The sequence below is a fragment of the Oreochromis niloticus genome, linkage group LG9, assembly GCF_001858045.2.
Source record: "Oreochromis niloticus isolate F11D_XX linkage group LG9, O_niloticus_UMD_NMBU, whole genome shotgun sequence".
In the NCBI taxonomy this organism is placed as follows: Eukaryota; Metazoa; Chordata; class Actinopteri; order Cichliformes; family Cichlidae; genus Oreochromis; species Oreochromis niloticus.
This window is the reverse complement of record NC_031974.2, coordinates 24,870,109-24,892,928: the sequence shown is the minus strand read 5'-3', so window position 1 is coordinate 24,892,928 and position 22,820 is coordinate 24,870,109. Positions and strand designations below refer to the sequence as shown.

General features: G+C 38.8%; 1 protein-coding gene across 1 annotated transcript in view; it reads right to left on the bottom strand.

The window, feature by feature from the left end:
- LOC109203599 (sialic acid-binding Ig-like lectin 7) overlaps positions 1-21,296 on the bottom strand; it is a 28,208-nt gene extending 6,912 nt beyond the window's left edge. The window contains exons 1-3 of the mRNA XM_019363217.2: positions 21,185-21,296; positions 20,938-21,013; positions 2,617-3,000 (exon numbers count right to left, since the gene is read on the bottom strand). Coding sequence (XP_019218762.1) covers positions 2,617-3,000; positions 20,938-21,010 — 457 coding nt within the window. The 5' untranslated portion in view covers positions 21,011-21,013; positions 21,185-21,296. The remainder of the gene's footprint in view (positions 1-2,616; positions 3,001-20,937; positions 21,014-21,184) is intronic.
- Positions 21,297-22,820: the final 1,524 nt, after the last annotated feature.

Below are 22,820 nucleotides of genomic sequence, written 5' to 3'. Positions count from 1 at the left end.
AGAGGAACCATGCGACAGCTTTCTCACTTCTTGCCAGTTGAGTCTGATTGCTTTGAGCCACACACGTCCCATTATAGCAGGGCAGTTCTTCTGCGTAACATACACAGGCAGCTTAGCAGTTTGGTCATTGCATTGAACAGTCACCTCTGTCATTCCTTTCATAGGCACTCGATGTCCAGTATATCCTTTAAATACTGTGTCGGAGGGTTTGAGTGGAAGGTGCTTCAGACACTTCCTGTAGACATTATATGACACTAATGATGCTTTTGAACCTGTGTCAATCTGCATTTTTACAACATGTCCTTCCAGTTTGGGCTTGACCCAAAAGCCGTCTGAGGTTTCATCCACATTCAGTATTCGCACAGTATTTATTGCAGACAACACTTCTTCATCTGAGGAATCACTTGCTCTGTCCTCATGAAGCTTAACTCTGCGAACATGTCTTTCCTTTTTGAATTTTGCAGTGCCTCTTTTATTTCCAGTCTTTGAGCCCTTATCCTTGCTCTTTTTGTTCCTGCATGCCCGTGCTACATGGCCTTTTTTCCCACAGTTGTTGCAATCCATTTCCTTGCACCAGCAATCACTAGCAAGGTGTCCTAACTTGCCACAGCGGAAACATGGTCCTTGTGCATTTGCTTCACCACTGTCAAGTTTGTGTACTCTGTCTGTAGCATGCAGAGCATGGGCTTCTTTCGACGCCATTTCCATGGTCACACTGATATTAATTGCCTTCTCAAGAGTCAAGTCACTTTCCGTGAGTAATTTCTTCTGTGCAGCTTCATTCCTTAATCCACACACGAGTCTGTCTCTTAATGTGTCATTTAAAACATCTTTAAACTCACAGTGTTCAGCTAATTTGCGTAACAATGCAACGAACATTGTGACAGACTCACCCTCTTCTTGGTTTCGCTTGTGAAACCTGAACCGTTCAGCGATCACGAGGGGCTTGGGCGAAAAATGCTTGGTCAGCGTGTCCACAATCTCTGTGAAACTTTTATTGCCTGGCTTTGCTGGCTGCAGCAGGCTCCTTAACAGGTTAAAAGTCTTTGGGCCTATCACACTCAAAGAAATGGGCACCAATTTATCATCCTGTATGCCATTAGCCGCAACGAAATATCCAAAACGCTCCGTATATGAGCTCCATTGCTCCATGCTGTCGTCGAAGGCACCGATAGAGCCAATAACTCCAGCCATTACTCGGCTCCTGGTTGAATGGCACTCTTCCCCTCACAACTGTTCCTTTTCGTAACGTCTTTTTTCCCCGTGTCACTCACGGAGTTTTCCTTCATCGTCTTTTCCGCTGTTCACTCCTCCCCGTTTCGCTGAAAAAATCGGCATCCACCGCCGCACACCGGGTGTCTCACCCTCACACCGCGCCGTCTAACACCGGGTCAGCTCGAGGCATCGGCAGGAAAAAAAACAGGGCAAAACTCCATATTGTCGCGGACTGCAGCGCCGGTCCAGTCGTCCTCGTCGCCACTTTTTGTTATATCTTCACGGCGTGTTACTAGTATAACAATGATTCTCGACCACGACGTAACTTCAAGTATTTATTGATTGCGGCATAACTTCCAGCACATAGCTAGTCCGAACAACAACAACAGCATTTCCCATAATGCACCTGGTGCATGACCGCTACGGGTCCTGTTATAACCCAAAATACACAACACATGTCTTTGTGTTTTTGGTTTACATTTCCTGTGCATCATTATGTTCATCCTAGTCAGCTGTTTCCTCATGTGTCTCCACTCCTCCTGATCACTTTATGTGTATATTTAAGTCCTTTGTCTCTTACTGTTCTTTGTCAGGTCATCTGTTATCTTCGCCACAGGTTTCATAGTTTTCCCTCATTGTTTCACTGTGTTTCATAGCATTCCTAGTTACTCTGTGTTCATAGTATTTCATAGTCTTTTCACAGTGTCATTGTCTTTTAGTTTACGCAGTGTTCTTAGTCCCCTTACTTTTCCCAGTTTCAGTGAGTCTCTAGAGTTGTTCTCATGCCATCAGCCACAATAAAGGCTCGCTTTATTTTTGGAAACTTAGTTCTGTCTTCACCGTGTCCGCTTTTGGGTCTACCTCATCTACACACCGGCGCACCCCACCGTGACAATTTAAACATAAAAAAATCATAAATATGCTTTTAAACAGTGACTTTTTCTTTGTATGCAGGATTTCTTCTCTTTTATTTTTTATTTTCTGTTTTCTTGCAGTTTTGCTCGAGGCTTGTTCATTTTTAAGGGCTTTGCAAGCACCTTAAGCTCTTCTGAACAACATGGTATTGAACTCTGAGAGGTTTGGGTAGTATTTGGTAAATATATCTGTGTTTGTTAACAGTGTGTATTACAGTTTGTATTCTAGATTGTTAAAAACTGTCTTTACTACAGTTTTTTTTTTTTTTTTTACTGATTCCCACTTTTACTGTTCACAATAAAGACCCCAGAAGACTAACTATTGTCCTGAGCCATCTTAATTTTCCAAATTTCCAGCTAAACACAAAACACTTAAATGGGCTCATTTCTGTTACATTTGTTCATCATTTATTTTTTAGTTGTTTTGAATAAAAGCTGCCGCTGATTATACTTTATTGTTTATAGAAATGAGAGGAAACTTTCTTACCTTTAATTGTTATTTGAAGAGGATCACAAACAGCTGTTGCCTTGAACACCAAGTTCACAATTCTGAAGTAGTATGCGTTTGTATAATTTGTGGTTAAATTGGAAAACAGAGTGGTGCAGTTTCTCTGTGTCAGGTTTCCTGTAATATTCATTGGATAGATGTTAACTGTCAAACTGCTGTTGAAGATCACATTGTTTGGATTATTGCCAAAGCTATGATTATTTTTAATCCACACTCCAAACACGGGTCTTGTGCTGTCAAACTTTACTGCTCCAGCATCACTAAAGTTACATGGGATTTGTAAACAAGATCCACTCAGAGCTTCCATCTCTTTTGGTGCAGTGATGAACAGGTTTGTAGGATCAGGACAAGCAGCCAAAGTGCCTGAAAAAACAGAATATCATGAAAATATAGAAATGTAGATAAAGAGAAAATTCATGATGAAAAATCTGACTTTAAGAGTCATGGGTTTGATTTTTATCTCTTGTTCTTTCAACACCCTCAGTCTACTTGACTTTGTAAAGTATCTCTATCTGCACTGATCTGTCAGACAGTAAATGACTGAAATGAGACGGCTCACTTGGAATAAAGAGGAGACTCAGTAACATGATGTCTGTCATAAAACCCATCACCTGGAAAAACATGAAGAAAAGAATCATTACACAAATAAGAAACAAAAACAGGAACTTGCCTCGTTTTGTAAAGCACTTACAAAAACTAAAAATAAAAAAAATTAAATAAAGCCTTTTTTTCCATTGCAATGCACAAAATTAATAAACTGTATGAATGTTTTCTTACCAAATGATCAGGCTGCTACAGAGGAGAGACGACAATGTAAAAATCAATGTGTGATTTCAGCAGTGCGAGTGAAACACTTCTGTTTAGATGTTGTAATGTCAAAGCAAACAGGCCTATGACAATTTTGGTTTTCTGTTGTTCTTTATTCAGTCAGTCTGCTTTTTATGTTCCCATCATGCACTCTGCTGACACTTCAGATGCTGCCACTCCCACCTGCCTCTAGATTCACCTGACACTCCACTCACATGCAAACATATTCCTCATTCTCTCAGTAGTTCCCTTCCATGTACGCCTCCCTTGGCTTTGTCTGTTCTGCTTTGTTCTTATCAGTTCTGATCTGCATTTTTTGAGACTGACCTTAGTGTCCGTGTGTTTGTTTTATTTTATTTGCTAAATAAGGACATTTGATTTTTATTTGTATCTAAAAATATTTTAGATATATTGGATTTTTTTTTCTTACAGCAACAGAATAATTGCCAAAGAGCTATTACCCAAAAACATAGTATCTGCATGGTGTACACTGTATTTTCAAAAAAAAAAAGAAAGAAAAATGGAGGACAAAAGTGGCATGCCTTGAAAAAATCTGCAGCAATTTCACAAAAGATTGCCAACTTAATGTCCATGCTGATGAAGTGTGAACTGAATCTGCTGTGTGGGAACTAAAAAACACCGAAGATGGACTACAAAAATGTTTCTTACATACTTTGCCCATTGTGTTCTTAGTGTGTTTTTTTTTTTTTATGCAGCTCGCGTAAAAACAACAAATTCTCATCCTAACTCATCAAATGTGTGACGCATGGTCTGCTGCAGTGGAGGGGTGCAGTGAGCTCATGGGGCAGTGCTGGGATGTCAAAGAGGACAGGTGATTTTGATGGGATTAGTGACTCTCTCCCCTTTTTGTAGTGACAGAGGAGACTGGCAAGAGGTGAGTGTATAAGTATAACAATCAAATCATTTTAATTCTACTTAAGTTGTGTAAATATCAACACTTCACCGAGTTCTTTTGATTCCTCAGAGGCATCCCATGGAAGACAAAACACTGCTCAGTAGACCATTTAACACTTTATTACTCTTTCACATTACTTCCAGAAGGGAGCTGCATCCTGCATGACACGCTACCGCGGATCTCAAAATGGTGCTGTGCCCCTAACAGTTTTATTACAGAATCTCTCACATTCTAGTCTAAACAACAGTGTCTCATTAACTTTCCACTAGAGATGGTCCCCTCTTATCTGCATTTTCCCAGGCAAGCATGAGCGAGAGTCTGCAGCTTTCTACTCCCCAAGGACACATGGTCTCATGCCTTTATTTTTCAGGGCTGTGTCCACTTAATACTACACTATATAACACTTATTAATAAAAAAAGCATAGCATTATTGAGGCACTGCAAATTATTTAATCCCAACAGTTGCTAACCTACTCTGAGCTAATACTGATTTTATTCTGATCCTTTGGAGGAGAAAGGTTGGAGAACAAAGCAAACCAGATCCAAAGATGCATGTATCGCTGTGTCCCGAGTTGATGATGATCACCCAATAAGAAAGCAGCATCCCCTGGGCATTCAGTGGAAGTATGATGCAAAACAAAATCCTTCTAAATTAATCATCTAACTCGGCAAGAATTGAGAGGAAAAAGCAAAAAAATATACTAAACAAATTTGCAAGTTCACAGTTTGAACAGCGGTTGATCCCTCTGGTCTCTCTGCTGGAATTTTTAGCTGTGAACGTGTGAACGAGCAGCTTTCTTTCTGATTAAGCTCTGGAGCCGGGGAGCATGTTGGTCCAACACAGCATAAAAGTAGTTCTTCAGGTAGAGGTGTGTAATCCTGTGGAATTATGCACAGATCTGAACACACAGGATAAATTTACATTTACAAGTTTCAATTAGTCTACAAATCTTTGCAAAATACATCAAAATCCTTACACTACAAGACATACATACAAGGCATAACTTGTTCAGACAGGCCTGATAACAGAAGTCAATATAAAATACATCTTGTTAGATACATCTATATACATTCTTACCTGAAACTCCAATTTCAGAGTAGGCCAGCAATCCAGGATCTGACCTACTGATAATCACTGATAATCTCTTTGCATCGCAAGGCCAAAGTGGTGTGCATCAGCTTTGTAATCAGGACAGGATTCTTTTTACTTTTCTTGACTTCATCTATAATCTGTAGTCTTAGCTGGTCAAAGCGAACAGCAACTTCACCCCAGAAAATTTACTTCTGGTCTGGCATGGACATAACAGTAAAACACAGAAGACGAGACCGACTACCAGTGTTGGGACTAACGCGTTATTAAGTAACGCGTTACAGTAACTACGTTATTATTGTGGTAACGAGCACGGTAACTAGTTATTATGCCAAAACCAGGAACGCGTTACTCGTTACTGGGATTTAGATAGGCTCGTTACTCGTTACTTCGTGTGGTGGATATCGCGGAGCTTCCACAGATTCAATAACATTAGCAAGTGGTGGAAGCCAGCAGGTGGATGAAGGAAAAGGGAGGCAAGAGGAGAGACCCGAAGCGGCCGCCGGTCCGCGTGTCAGGTGAACTGAACTTCAGGTAACCTGCAGTCTATCTGAGTCAGATATAAACCAAGTTTAGGTGGAGTTTATTTTCGGTATGCTGACATTTTCGTACTGCGTGCTAGCTAGCATGACGGAGTTTCTATACAGCTGGGTGGGTGCTATGTTACTGATGTTGAACTTTATTTTGTTCATACGGTTAATTATTAGAGTTGCCAACCATCCCGTAAAAAACAGAATCGTCTGGTATTCAGAGAAAATATTACGCGTTTCGTACTGAGGTGAAAAGGAACACAGTTTGTCCCGGACTGTAGCTACAATGAAAAAGACACAAAGCTGAAGCTGCACAGCTGCCTCTTCTTCTCTCATTCTCTCCCGTTTCTACTTCAATCACGAAACTGATCAATGATCAGCTGATCGGCTTTTCTCTCTTGTTTATTTATCGCCCACTTTGCGCCAGAAAGAGGAAACCAGCGGATGTCGCGTTAAACAACAGCAGCACGTTTAAGCTTGATCAGCTGTTGTTAGAATTTATTTAATATTAATTTCTAGTATCAGCTGATGTTTGCTGGAGCCACAGCTGTAAAAGCTGCTGGTCATGATGTCGGTTTGGTTGTCTGGTGAGAGGGAAACATGCAGATGAAACCAGGAGATGTCCTTACTGAATCATCAGAGCTGAACAGGTGATGGAGAAACAGGTTTACCTTTTAGGTGACACGAATGAGTTGAAGGGAAGTTATGAACTGTTTCTGAGAGACAAATAACACCAGGATCCTTTTCTAAGTAGCTGACAGCTGGTAACTGTGCAGGGGCGGGTCTAGCAAAGTTTTGCCAGGGGTCCATGTAGGGCATTAACAGGGAAAGGGGGGCACAAGGAAATACTTTTCTTTATTATTCTCATTTAAAATGTCTCGCTTTTAAAAAAATAATTACCTGAGTCTTACAACAAACAATTGATAGATTGATACATATATACCATCAGAACAGTGTACATCACTGTCACAACAGTGTTTATTTTCATTCAAAGGCTTTATGATTTTTCCTATAATGGTGGGCCGGTCTCTAGTCAAAATGCCCGGGACGATTTTTTTGTCCCAGTCCAGCTCTGTATGCAGCTCATCTGCAGTCTGGTGTTACCTACATCTTCCTATTCAGAAGGCAGAATTTCCAAGTTCTGAGTACAATCAAAAGCACCACGACTGCAGTTTTTGTGTTGGATGTAAAAAGCAGGATAGAATCATGGCGGCGGTCAACGACGGTCCAGGCGTGGGATTTCTCTCGTGGAAATGTGCACATGATTTTTTCCTTTCTATTGGTAGGTGGCACAGTGCACTTGTGGCAAGTAAGCAAGCTAGAAGACTGGCAGTCTGGCTGGGTATCCAGTTACAGAAGCAACACATTAACAAGAGAATTCTGAGTAAAACCAAAGTTACTTTCCCTAGTAACTAGTTACTTTGAAAGTAACGAGTAACTTGAAGTAACTGAGTTACTTTTTTAGAGAAGTAACTAGTAATGTAACTAAGTTACTAATTTAAAGTAACTTACCCAACACTGCCGACTACACAGAGAACATAAAAGACACATGACCAGGTAGACATAGATGAAACATAACTAGCCCAGAACTCAACTAAACCTTAACTAATAATAACAACAATAGAAGAACTTCACCTCATTTCAATATAACATAAGAAAGCAAAAATGCAAAATAAACTCAAAATGCTGGGTCACAGACCCAGCCCCTGACAGAAAAAGAAACCATAAGGCCTTCACTAATGTACACAGGGCATCAGAATCAAATAAAACGAAAAAAATAACTGTTGGATAAATATATTATTGATGGATTCACCCTTCAGTTAACCTAAAATAGACCAGGCACAACAATTTTGCAGTTCAGAAGCTTCTACATTTCAACTTCTGTATTACATAAGTTCTACCGCTTAATTATGTAATGATTAATCACTGCTTTTGTAAATATCATCCTGTGCCTACAATTTTGCTGCCCCAGTTTTAATATGTACAATTCCAGAGAACTAAACGTAAGTTTCAAGTTCCACCAGTTAGCAAACAGGTTAGCCAAAGTCAATATCCATGTATGCGCCAAGCGTGAAGCAGTGCAGCAGTGCACATGAATTCAACAATTTATCCACAAGGCTGTTTATAATCTGCAAATCCAGAAACGCCTTCTAAAGACTTCTTTTAAAATAGTAAGAGATTAGAAAAGTAGGAGCAGCACCTCTGCTGGGACTAATAATGTGTTATACTAAATGTCTTGATGCATTCTCAATCATCAAGATAAGTAAATCTCCAAAACACCAAAAGTTGATTCTGTTCATCTGGACGTAGCGTTTTCCACTGAAAACGTTATGTCCAGACACTTTTGGTGTATGTTCAAAACTTTTGGTGTTATACTAAGGCTACGTCCACACGTACACGGGTATTTTTGAAAACGGAGATTTTCCGTTTTCGTTTTAAAAAATAATCCCGTCCACACGTAAAGGCAGAAATGAAGGAAAACGCTGCTAGGAACATGCCAAAGCAGCAGGTGGCGCTATATTCCTAACCGTGTAGAAATGTTGGCCAATCAGAAGTCTAGAAGCCTCGGTGGGAAATAGTAAACAAAGATGGGGCATAGAAGCAGAACCGAGTGGTATGTGTGGAGGGACAGTGACTGTGTGTGTATATGTAAGCATTTAAACACTGCAGAGAGTACAATTAACAGTAACAGTATTGTAGAAATTCATTTCACCGAAACAACAACGTGGCGCACACTGTGACGTCAAAAAAGGCGCACACCTTTGACGCTGCGTTTTCTCCGTTTTTCTCGTCCACACGTAAATGCAAAAACGGAGTTTTAGAAAATATCCACCCTAGCGGGAGTTTTTAGAAATCTCCGTTTTCAGTGACCGAAAACGGCGTTTACGTGTGGACGAAAGGTGCAAACGCATAGAAAAATCTGCGTTTTCAAAAATACCCGGGTACGTGTGGACATAGCCTAAGGCTACGTCCACCATGGTGCGATATGGCAGCCTCACTTCTGTCAGACTGCCCCAGGGCAGCTGTGGCTACGACTGTAGCTTGCCTCCACCAGTGTGTAAATGTGAGAGTGAATGAATAGTGGAATTTTAAAGCGCTTTGAGGGTCTCAAAAAGCGCTATACAAATGCAATCCATTATTATTTGTATTATATGTCTGAATTGCTAACCTTAACAAACCACAATGACCTGTGTTATGAAGGAAGGAATGGCTCAGGGTTTAGGTAGTAATCATCATGGGCTCATCCGATTAGAATGAGAATAAGCAGTCATCAATCATTCACAGGGTTCTCCTTTTATTCTCAAATCAATAAAGGAAAGAAGGAAAGACACACATGGACTGCTATCTCTGAAAGGAAATAAAGTATGATTTAAGTAACTCAAAATAATACATGAACTCAGGAGACTCAAAGAGAAACTCACCTCAGCTGCCGCCCCATGTGGGAGTGAAGAAAGGTGAGTGCAGTCCTTATATAACGAGTGACAGGTTAGTGCAATTAAGGGCAAGCACCACCCCCAATCAAAGGTGAGGAAAAGAAACAAGGTGCATCTGGTGAAGTGAATGTGCTGAAAGGTGAGCCTTCACAACAACCTGGACTGTCAGCATTATTACATGCTGTGAACATAAGTAGCTTTGATCACATGCTTGTCATACATTCACAGCATAGGATCAGACTCACTGTGCGACTGTGAAATCAGGCCCATATCTATGGGACTGATTTCTGCTAATAACACCTATTGTATGGACTAATAACATCTGAAGCGGGTGAATAACGTTACCCAGTCGCTAGCTGTACCATTACCCAGCATACATCACTCCCTCCATCAATGCAATAAACGATACAAAAGTAATAGCCTGTATTTAATTTATCTACTGTTTTTCAGTTAGTTGTTTTCATTATATAATTTACTGTGTTCAGTATACGTCACTACAATGTGATTTCGGAAATATATAAATATACGGACAACAGGCTCTTCCGTGGCAATCTTTTGTTGTCAATAAACAACGTTTAGGGAGCTCTATCGCATTCAATAAGAGGACCCTGCACGTCAGTTCTCGACGCGAGGGGGATACACGGCGCGTCGAGAAGTGAACCAGAGGGAGCCTGACCATGCGTCGCACATTTGATGAGTTAGGATGAGAATTTTGTTGTTTTTACACGAGCTGCATTAAAAAAAACACTAAGAACACAACGGGCAAAGTATGTAAGACACATTTTTGTAGTCCATCTTCAGTGTTTTTTAGTTCCCACACAGCAGATTCAGTACATCCTTCATCAGATTACTTTATTTTTTGTTTTTATAAAAAAAAGAAGATTGCTTTATTGTCAGATCAGTCTGATTCTCTGAGCACCACACTTCTCTTTTCTTAGCTCCTCGTTAATTCTCCTTCATATCGTTCCTTCCTTTCAACACATTTGTAATCCACATTAAGGTAAGGTGATTAGGAAAAAGAGGAAGCAGGGATCTGGACTGGTACCTCTTTAAACTTTATACTCGACTCTGGAGCTCCCCCTGTTGGGCTCCCGAATAAATTGCAGCCCCTTTCTGTACAGCGATTAACCGGAAGTGGGATGAGGTTACCATTAAGCACCATGGGTCTTTGCTCCCTGATCTGTTGTTTGTGTTTGGAAAGAGCTCCAGCTTTGTCGCAGAATTTCTGTTAGTTTGTAGGCTGGACTCATGTAAAGGTAAGCTCTGAGCTAACTTTAATCTGAGTTCAGTTCATCTTGAGTTAGTGATGCTTAATTATAGGCAAAGCGAGGCTTTTCAAACACTGAAAGCTATTGTGCCGAGTGTTTCAGAATAACCCGTTAGACTTGTTAACATATTCCACTCTCCATTTTCTAGATGTTCCATCCAGAGACGTAGCAATATCTGCCAGTTTATACAATTTAATCAGATTAAAGATGAAAAAGTAAATGGCTGTCTTTAGTTCATGCAGATGTATATGTGCATACATCAAGCAATACCGTCAAATGAAGAGTTTAGTAGCCCTGTATTTCATATGGGTTACATTTACATGAAGAGGATCATCATGAAAATCTATGATGAATGTTTGAATAAATGCATTTCAACAGAGAAGTGTTGTTTTCTTTTCCTTTCCCCATTATTGTCAACAGATTTAGTGTAAATGTGTCTTTGTAAAGTATCTCTGTCTGCACTGATCTGTCAGACAGTGAATGACTGAAATGAGGCTTGCAAAAAAGAGGAGACTGAGTAACATATTTGTTATGAAGTTCACAGATTGGACTGTCACAAAACTCATCGCTTATGGAATCAAAAGATGAAATCATTTCATACATAAATTGGCACTAGTAACCATGATAACCCATTCCTGGTTTGTGTAAATACAGTTTTTGTATTTTTATATGAACACAATCAGTTATGACAGTTGATTCCGCACGAACTGTATCAGTTATAAAATAAATTTATTTAGAATTACCAATCACACACAACAATCATACCACTGATGGGTGACATGAATGGACACGTCCATGTATTTACTGAAAAGATAATATTTTAAAAAATGAACACACACAAATAATCAGTACACAGAGTCACTGACCACATGATTAAGAAATGTTGTTGTAAAAGGCTGCATGTCTGTACTCACAGATCTGACAGAAACTGTGTTTGTAGAACCCTTTTGACCAACTTCCTCAGAAAGGTTCTATTTTTAATTGATCATTTCTTCACCAGAGAAGTAAATTGGCCACAAACAGACACTTTATTATTCATCATATCATATCATATACACAGTAACAGCACAATAAGTACAGTGTTTTTGTTATGCAGCAACAGCAGACAGCCGACAGACTCCGGATAATAATTATGTTATATGTGCTAGCAGCAAATGTTAAGGCCAATCATAGACCTGCATGCAAACATGTTAGTTAACTTAAACAGTAGGGTTCACATCCAAATGTTAACATTACTTGAGTACTATACAGATGCTTCTGTCAGCATGCAGATGTTAACACTGCTGATGTCCAAGATTTTTGTCCTCCTGCTGCAGACACTTTTTGGACTGTGATGCAGCTTTGTTCACGTAGATGGTTTCTGTCTCTGGTTTGTTGAACTGTCTTGATCTAAACCAGCTGAAGAAAAAAACAAATTGAAAAAATTTTTTTTATTGATTTATTTTTGTAGTTATGAATAATAAAGATCTACATAATAGACCAGACAGCCTGTAAATAGTTATAAATGACCATAACAGAAGCAGCTGACTCACCACTCAAATAAAACCAGTGTGGCCACAAGCATTGTGATTCCCAGAGTCTTCACTACAGTGCAGACACCAAACAGTTTTCCTGACTGTTCATCTGCAAGGCAACAAGATTTTAAAGCAAATGAAACATTAAGAGAAAGACGAACATTTCACATTTAACGCGGTCCTTTGAGGTGACCTGACTGTAATGTCGTTTGTGTGGCTCTGTCCTGTTTTCTCTTCCCCCCCTTAGATACAGTTGCAGCTAACCCCAGTCATCATTTAGACGAGAAAGTATTTAAGGCCAGGAAGAGGGAGCTGTGAGTTTGTCTTTACTGTGTTGTTAAGGTTGTTTACTTCTGCTTATTGAGGAGTAGTGTGACTTTATGATTTAACATTTTCACCTACTCTTATTGTGTGACCAGTGGTGTTTTTTTATTTGTATTTTTTATTTATTTTTTAAAGGCTGAAAGTGGCTCTGTTGTGTTTGAAAAAAGCTTGTATTTTTATTGTGTCTCTTTTTCAGCACTTTTAATGTTACTTTCCCACATCGATTTACAGTTTTAATGTTGACATATTGATACAAAATGCATTTGATTATCACTTGAATTAAATATCAACATTAGTTTTCATGGACACAAAAAAGGAAAATATGTGAATATAACACATCAGTAGCCTTTACCTTTACCTCCAACAGTCACAAGAATCTGTACTGATGTCTGATTACCCAGATCATTAGTGGCCACACAGTAATAAACTCCTCCATCTGTTACATTGAAGCTGTAAATCTCTCCTTCAGATACTTTCACAGCTCCATCTCTGCTCTTCTTGAACCAGGTGAAGCTGCTGACTGGAGGTTTGGCTCTGCTGGAGCAGGTCAGCTTCACCCAGCTGCCTGCTGACACCAAACCTGATGGACTGATGGATGCTGAGGTGTCTTTAGGAGCATCTGGAGAAAAAAAAAAAAGAAGAAATAAATATCCCATAAATTATGTTTTCCTATAGGATTCAGTTCAGCAACAAACTCTGATTGTCTTACATGAAACACTGAGAGTCTCTTCTGTCTCTGCTGTCTTGGTGTCTTTTCCTTGGTTCACAGGATATCTGGCAGAGCAGCTGATCTTCTTTCCATCATGTGTGTCTGACAGAGTGATGGTCTGCTGGATTTTAGTTGTAAAGCTTCCATCTGTGTTTTCCTCTGTTTTGTTGTGAGAGTCTTGTTGGAGATTCCAGGTGAGTTGAGGAGGGGAGTGTGGACAGGGAGTGAGAGCTGAGCAGGTTATAGTGACAGACTGCTTCTCCTTCAGATCACCTGGGATTGTAATATTGGGCCTCCAAGGAGAATCTGTGGTTTCACGTCAAACACAGTTTGTAAACTAATAATACAGTCAAGAAACAGATGGAGATCAGTGACAACAATGGATAAAAGAAACCAAAATGAGGTATTGTCCTCCTTCCTGAAATCCTGCATATTTGTCATACATAAAAGTTTCAGATAAAAACTCATTTTAATATTAGACAAAGATAACCTGAGTAAAAGTGCACTTCTTATATGATGATTTCATTCATAAAGGGAAAAGAACTACTCAAACCAACCTTGTCCTGTGTGAAAAGGTAATTGTGATTAACTGAGTATGATTATTGCCAGATGTGTGCTGCTCAAACAGCAGCGCACAAAAGAGGGGGCAGAACATGACATTAAGGACAGAGTCCAAGGAGAAAACCACTGCGGAGTAAACAGATCACAAAGGCTCGACTCACATTTGCCAAAAACATCTTGATAATCCCAGAGACTTTTGGGAAAATGTTCTGTGAACTGACCACATAAAACTTTTTTGAAAACGTTTAAACCTGTTACAGCTGCACTGTTAGACTTTTCATCTCCACTTTACGGTAACATACTGGCGTCACTGTTGCCAGCGTCATACCGTGACGCCGTGTTACTGTAGCTTACCGTTCTGCAGGATGATATCGTTTTTTGCTGTTGTGGTATAATACTCTTGGACAAATTATGGTAACGCACCGTAGCTTTTTTTTACGGTACGCCAGTGAGATACCGTTATGTCGTTATGACGTAAAATACGTCAACAAAGTAACATTATACTGTGATTAAGAAATTGGTATACTATCGTTTATTCACGGTATGTCACTGTAAGCCCGCTGCAAGGTAATAAACTGCAATATATTTACCAGTAACTTACGTTATCACGCATCATCAATACCAAAAATATTCATCTCTGCTAGAGGATACCGTGTCCCAACAGGCGGTCATTTACTGTTTAACACGTCGTAATTTACCGTCATTTCAGGAAACATAACATACTTTAAGAGACTGGAGGGTTCCAAAAAAAATTGTATTGTATATAAAAAAATTATCATTTATTTATTTATATATATATTTTATATATATATATATATATATATATGTACACACACACACTATTGATCGATCGATATATAGATAGATAGATAGATAGATAGATAGATAGACACACACACACATAATATATTTCATGTGCTTTACACCACTTTTTATTTCTGTTCTGATTTTCCTCTGCTGAAATACACATTTCCAAAATCAAGAACTGAAAAGAACTGAAAACATATTTTGATTGTGGAAGCACTTGTTTTTACTAAACCATTTAACCCATGTATTTCCTCAGATGGTTGTACAAACAATAACGATATTATGTCATATCCATATCATAAAAGCCAACATATGCTCAAGTGATGAGTTTTCTTAGTTATATTTTGTAGGGTTTTAAACCTACACTGTGAAGTGCCTTGCATTCATTTTGTTGGCACAAAAAAAACAGGACAGCAAGCAACAGCATTAAACTTAGAGCTGTATGTAAGAAGCTTACATCTGCTAAGACAAAGAGGGAGTCTTCATTTTCCTTGTAATACTTCATCATGAGAAGTATGGTTGCTGTGCCAACCTTGTTGTTGGTCAAAACTTCCTCACTTTCTATCTGCTGGATGAGTGTCCTTATACCAAGGTTCCATTTGAGCTTCTGGCTGGAGAAATAGTTAATAATCCTTCTGCCTTTGGTTATGAGGGCCTGACCTAAGCGCTCACTGATATCGATGCCTGTGAGTTTGTAAAAGTGGTTCGAAAGACCTTTCTGAGTAAACAAGAATGGCCACTGCTCCTGAATTTCAGCTACTGAAAGTGAGGGACAACTGTTGATAAGCTGCCGCTGAGAAATATATGTGAGGCACATGAAGTCATCCACATCAGGTCTCTCCACAGCTCCACGTCCTTCTGAATTAAAAATTGTTAACAAGATGTGCTTCTTTTCCTCTAAAGAAGCTGGCGTTTCCCCCTCAGGAAGTTCAACTGGCTGCCAATTAATACAACCATAGCGATCAACAAGGCATCTAACTTTTTTAGGTGAGGTTGCATTACTGTTGGGACTTCAGTCTTCCTCATTCCTGGTTCTCTTTGTTTGACGAAGTCTATGTGTTGTATTATCTCGATTAACATGTTCAACTCTAGATTTGATGCTTCTTAGTAGTGAATAATGTCCACAACCCAGTCTTTCTCCCTTTTCAATAAAATCTGCAAAATGTTTGAGGGTATCTGTTTTGAAAGTAGCAGGGCAGTTCTCAGTTCCACAAGAAAGCCTATAGTTAGCTACATGTTTGTGGCTTTTAACATGCAAACTGAACAATATAAATTTGCGTGCACGGAAGCCACAAAATTTATAAATACACATAGTTGCAAAAAGTTCAATAACCAATTACGTTTCCTAAATGACATATGCAATGCAAAAAATAAAATAAAATAATAAGAGTATTGTCAATAGGGACCAATTCCCAGTTTTTACATGATCAAAATTATTCACAAAAGGCTCCAATAAACAGAAAATGTGTGCTGACAAAAGACAAGAGTGCGCAAAAATGAAAAAATATTTGAGCTCGACGCTTTAATGGGTTTAGCCTGACTAAGTCAGCACTCCGCACCGTACAGGTAGTACAAGCACACCTGAAAACACTGACCAGCTAACAGCATTTGGGCGCAACCTCGGTAGTTCACCGATTCACCTGTTCCAAACGTCCAAGTTTCTATCAAGTCTCATAAATCCATCGGCAACTATTACCTAACTAGTCTTTTGAGTCTCCACATTCATAGATATTGATATTTTGTCTTAGCATTTGAATGAAAATAACCTGGCTGGGTAGCTTAAAAGTCAAAACAAACAGTAATAAGAACGCATTTCTGACTTCTCTCGAATAAGTGAAAAAACACTTACCTTCAGACTGATTAGCTGGTGTCAATCCAACTTTAATGTTTCCCATGTCAGTCCGTTTTAGGGAAAAAGTGTTAAGTTTAGTTGTTTCATTTACTTTTGAGATACTCCCTCATGGACGAGAAATTTGGAGTCTAGCAGAGTTGTCACGAATAGCATACGATCTTCAGATATAATCCAATCAACCTTGCATTTAACCCGATTGAACTCCATCCAGTTACCTCTGACTGCTTCTAAGTTGCACATGTTAACGGTCCATAAATTGTCTCTGTTGTTCTTCCACCATCTCATCATCACTCTGTGCTGCAGCGAACTGGACCTGTGGCACAGAATAGTTGATGGCTGATAGGTTTGTAGCTTGAACCTATTCGCTGGAACGTTGAAGACAATTTAATTACACAGCAAAGCAAGACACGAGTAGGCAAAGTTCTTTATGTTTTACGTGCAAGGGAGAGAACTGGACAGGCGCCGTTCCTTCGCTTGACCCCAGTTGCTCTCGTCCGCTCTCCCGTAACACTGCTCTTTTATTGTGGTTACATGAATATGCATAGGTTCATTAACATATGACCTCTTATATAGGTATACATGTGAACAAAGAATACCTTGTGTGTGTGTCTATGTGTGTATATGTGTGGGGTCAAGATGTGACCCCTTGAAGACTCCCCAAAGCTGGTGCCAGGAGTCTAGTGGTCCATCTAAACAAAAGGGTCTTATGCTTAACCAGATACAGAGAAGGTGTCCTCCTATACCATAAAACAATAAGACAAGGCACGGCCTCATGCTCCCAGAGTGCTCTGGAATGCACACAACGTGTCTCTGCAGACTACTAAGGATCAAACCTCTATTAATCTACAACTAATTATAAAACTCTAAGCATATATGAGTAGATATTTCTAAGCATAAATGACAATCAACAATACAAAACCCTATGGTCATGTTGTTCTCCTGCTTTGCAGCTTTGTTTGAGTCTGAATTGCGTCTTAAACGTGCAAAACTAAGAAAAGCAGATCAATATTTTCTTCTTGTTGTTATTTAATGGTGGTTGGCAACCAGCGAAAGGAGCATTAACTGCCTTGAGCAATATTTTCTATCCCCATTGTTGTTTTGAAAGTGAATACCCAACGTGTGCGTCATACGTCACGTTGTACGTCAGGTGAAGGTGTGGTGTCAGCTATCGCTCTCCCATTGAGATGTGTAACCAGTGCTACACACACCTGTCGCATAAAAACACTTTAAAAACGTAACAATCGCTTTAAAAACACAACCCAACGTGCTAAACATGAACAAACATAAACACCCGTGTTACATTATCATGTATATCCAGGACATCTCTTCTGAACCAAGATGAAGTGGTGCTACAAAGGAATTATTTCTTTAGGAGAGTGCATTTAATAGCAGTCTGGCCTGCCACAAAATGCACCGCTACAGTTTCTGCTTGTCCCAGAATTGATTAATTTTGAGAGTGAAGTTGTAGGACTGATGCTGGTTAGTGGTGTAGGTTTCATGGATGTGACACCTGAACTTGTGTAAAATGACGACCGCAGCATATTCTTTTCAGTGAACTTTTGGTTAGTTCACTGTAGTTAGGCAGAGGTGTCTTAAAAAGTACCATCTTATACAAAACAAATGAAGGTCCAGTATAAGAAAGAATAAGAAGAGAAAAAAGGAACACCCAGCTAAATGAAGTCATTTGTAAACATTACTCTAAATGTAACCATTAGTTTTTGTTGCTGGCCATACAAAAAATAAGTATACTTCAATTATATTTCCCAAGTATACCTTATCTATACGTATACTAATAATGCTTCTTGGGACTACATTGGCCTCCGTTTTAGTACATAAAAGTATTCTTGAAATTAACTTTTAGATGTACTTTTTGTTCACCATAAATGTACTAGCATAATGTCCTTTCCAGTCTATAAGAGTATACTTAAAATATACTCGACTCTATCACAATACTAACCTTACAAGTGTACTATTTACTTTTTAGTTTATATTTGAGTTACTTCTGATTGAAAAACAGTAATTAAAATGTAACTGAAGCTTATTTTTTACATGTAACAAATCTCTTCATTCCCCAGACAGTAAGATAACAATCCTAACTATCTGAAGGCTTCATTTATAGAGAACTACACTCACAGTTCAAGTACCAGAATTATATTGTGAACAGGTGAGAAAGTGTTTTGAGAGTTGAGGTTTATTATCTATTGACCCTTTTCACTCACGGTTTGAACAATTTCCTTTTTTTGAATTAATGATTTACCCCACTTACTCTATTCAAAAGGTAAAAGACATTACACAAGAATTTTTGACAGATTCTTGTTTTAAAACATCAATCATTTGTTTCATAGTTGTTTTAATTTCACAGTTAAAGCACTGCAATGCATGCTGGGTATTTACTTGTACTTCTTAGTAAACCTCAGGTATACTTCAAATAAACTACAAACTACATAGTATACTACTAGCACTACTATACTACAAGTATAGACTAAATGTACTTCGACTTTTCTGTATACTTCTAACTGTACTTAAAGTATGCTTAAATGTAATTTGGTCTAAAAAATCAAGAAAATACATACAAAGTGAACTAACGGTATACTTGCTTGTTTTCTAGTTTTTAAAATATACTTATACTTAAATATTCTTTTTTGTAAGAGTGAGACTGGTTGTTTGATACAAAGTGGACTGTAATAATGTTTCAAATTGTTTGAATAAACAAATACATTTATTAATATATGAGGTTCAATTCAAGAAATTCCATTTGAGTGTGGCTGCAACTTACTCCTTAAGTTAAAAATGATGCTGTATATTGTAGTTTATATGTTATACTACTCTCATACTGAATTGCATTTTATGGTAATACACTCTGAATGAGGATTTAAGTAATTACTCTTAGATCTACAGTAGAAAACAACAGAAATCCCGATGGTGTAATAGTATAATCTCAGTAACATCACCAGTTGTTACATTTGCTGTATTTTACAGCTGTTTCCATGAGTACGGTGAGTTACCGTAAAAATAATGTAATCTCATGGAATTTGCCCACAATTACTTGCAAATTACAGTACTAAACTGCAAACATCCTTTAGAGTTTTTTACTGTTGATTTTGCAGTACTAAGCTATGGAAATTACTGCAAAGGCTAACAGTGTGGCACAAAACTAACTAAGCATTTCACCAATCCAAAATAAAGTGTAATGCTTTGATTTTAAACAGGCTGTTCATGCTTGGAAAATGTAGCTAAATTAATTAAAACAATTTTGCTAAGAAAAGTTGACCAGTATTCCTCCAGAGCGATGTCAATGACTCATTGCCAGCTATCAAAAACTCTTCATTGCAGTTCACCATTCAAAAAACTGCATTTTAACTGCAGGTTATCTTTGTCTTATTATAAAGCATTATTTGATTTCAAACATGCAGAAGTGACAAATATCCAAAAGCTGTTTTAGTTTTAATAACTAACAGACAGGAATTCTCCTTTAAGTGCAGTGAATGTTGGGGAATTTCTTCTCTTTTATTTTTTATTTCCTGTTTTCTTGCAGTTTTGCTCAAGGCCTGTTCATTTTTAAGGGCTTTGCACCAGCAGTGGTAGTGAACTCTGGGAGGTTTGGATAATATTTGTAAATATGTCTGTGTTTGTTAACAGTGTGTTTGTATTTTACATTGTTAACTGTGTTTACTACAATTTTTTGACGGATTCTCAATTTTACTGTCCACAATAAAGAACCCAGAAGATAACCTATTATCCTGAGCTGTCTTAATTTTCCAAATTTCCATCTAAACACAAAACACTTAAACATGCTGATTTCTTTTACATTTGACCATAATTTCTTTTTTAGTTTTTCAACAAAAGCTGCAGCTGATTATACTTTATTCTTTATAGAATGAGAGGAAACTTTCTTACCTTTAATTGTTATTTGAACAGGATCACAAACAGCTGTTGCTCTGAACGGCCAGTTCATAATTTTGAAGTAGTATGTGTTTGTATAATTTGTGGTTAAATTGGAAAACAGAGTGGTGCAGTTTCTCTGTGTCAGGTTTCCTGTAATATTCATTGGATAGATGTTAACTGTCCCACTGCTGTTGAAGATCACATTGTTTGGATATCTGCCAAAGTCATGATTATTTTTAATCCACACTCCAAACACAGGTCTTGTGCTGTCAAATCCATTGCTCCCAGTCAGTCCATAGTCACTAAAGTTACATGGGATTTGTAAACAAGATCCACTCAGAGCTTCCATCTCTGTTGGTGCAGTGATCAACAGGTTTGTAGGATCAGGACAAGCAGCCAAAGTGCCTGAAAAAAAAATATCATGAAAATATACAAATATAGATAAAGAGAAAATTCATAATGAAATATCTGACTATCTGATCATGGGTTTGCTTTTTATTTCTTTTTCTGTCAGCATCTTCAGTATATACTGTGTGACTTTGTAAAGTATCTCTGTCTGCACTGATCTGTCAGACCATAAATGACTGAAATGAGATGGCTCACTTGGAATAAAGAGGAGACTCAGTAACATGATGTCTGTCAAGATGTTCACAGACTGGACTGTCACAAAACTCATCACCTGGAAAGAAAATATATAAAAACAAAAGCCACAACAACACAAATAAAAAATCAAACCAGGAATTTCCTTGTTTTATAAACACCAAAAAAAATTAATGTGTCTGTAGAAACTGAAACATTAAAAAAGCTAAACCAGTTATTTTTAGTGTGATATACAAATGTGTTTTCTTACCAAATGATCAGACACAGAGGAGAGATGACAAAGTACAAGTCAATGTGAAACTCTTCTCTGTAATGTCAAAGCAAACAGAGCTGTGATGCTTTTGGTTTTCTTTCTTTCATCATGTAGTCAGTCTCCTTTTTATGTGTTCCCATCATGCACTCTGCTGTCACTTCAGAAGCTGCCACTCCCACCTGCCTCTAGAGTCACCTGCCCTTAGCCTCCTCTCACATTTTAACCTGTTCCTCATTCCCTCATTATGTCATTCATACATAAAGCTGCTCATTTTAATCAGTTGTCTGCTCACATGTCTTTCTTTTAGCTTTCCAGTGTCATGTCATGCTTTATTTTCCTATCATCTTGATATTCTTGCATTATTCCCCCTAAATAAAGACTATTTAAATGTTATATCCCACTCCTGAGTCATGCTGCTGGCTCATAGTCATTCTGTCAATGTAACAATTGTTGTTGGAGACAAATATGTTAGACAGTGTCATTACCTGTTCATTTTACATTCATACATTCTACACACAACATTTCACCTAACATGCATGTCTTTGGACTGCAGGATGAAGCTGTAATCCCCATCAAAAATGCCCAACAGAAAGGCCATAAATTGTATTGGAACAAGTAACCTTCTTTCTGTGGGTGAAACTGCTATCAAAGCCTCAGTTTGACCTTGGATTTTTTACTATTTAATATATTTTTAGATTCTCTCCATGACCCTTTAAACATGAACAGGTGCTCATCTGTACAAAAACCTGAGGAACTGTGTTGGTAACAAGCTTGTGCAAGAATGTCAAGGAACTCCTTCAGCTTCCTCTGACCAATATTTCATTGATGTGACCCAAACCGATGGATCTAAAATCCATCTCAACAGATGTGGTTTACAAAAGAGTTACAAATGTAAGCAGTGCTTTCTACAGCACTCATTCTCCAGCTTTGAAATGACCTCATTTGATGTGACTCACACAAACCCAGTTTTCTGCACTGTCATCAGTCCACCAGCTCACCCTCATCTTCACCAGAATCTTCAGTCTCTCCCTAGATCAGGCAGCCATCCCATTCTGTCTAAAATCAGCCACAATCATCCCAGTGCCGAAGACGTCTCCCATCACCAGCCTGAAGTCGACCCCCACCAGTTTGCATACCGTGCAAACAGATCCACAGAAGACGCCGCGCCATAGCCCTCCACTCTGTGCTGAGTCACCTAGAACAGCAGCAGACCTACGTCGGAATGCTCTTTGTGGACTACAGCTCAGCTTTCAATACAATCATCCCGGACATCTTCATCACCAAACTGGTCACTCTTGGCCTCCCCCCTCTCACATATGCCTGGATAAAGGACTTTCTCACAAACCGGCCCCACTGAGCACCGGCTCCCCACAGGGATGTGTGCTGAGCCCCCTCCTCTATTCTCTCTACACCCACGACTGCAGCTCGACCCACAACAACACTCTCATCATCAAGTTTGCTGATGACACCACGGTAGTTGGACTCATCTCAAAGGGAGCTGAGGCAGACTACAGAGAGGAAGTCCTGAAGTTGACAGCATGGTGTTCAGAAAGCAACCTGGCACTGAACACTAAGAAAAATAAAGAGGTCATTGTTGACTTCAGGAGACACAGCACTGACTTAGCCCCCTTTA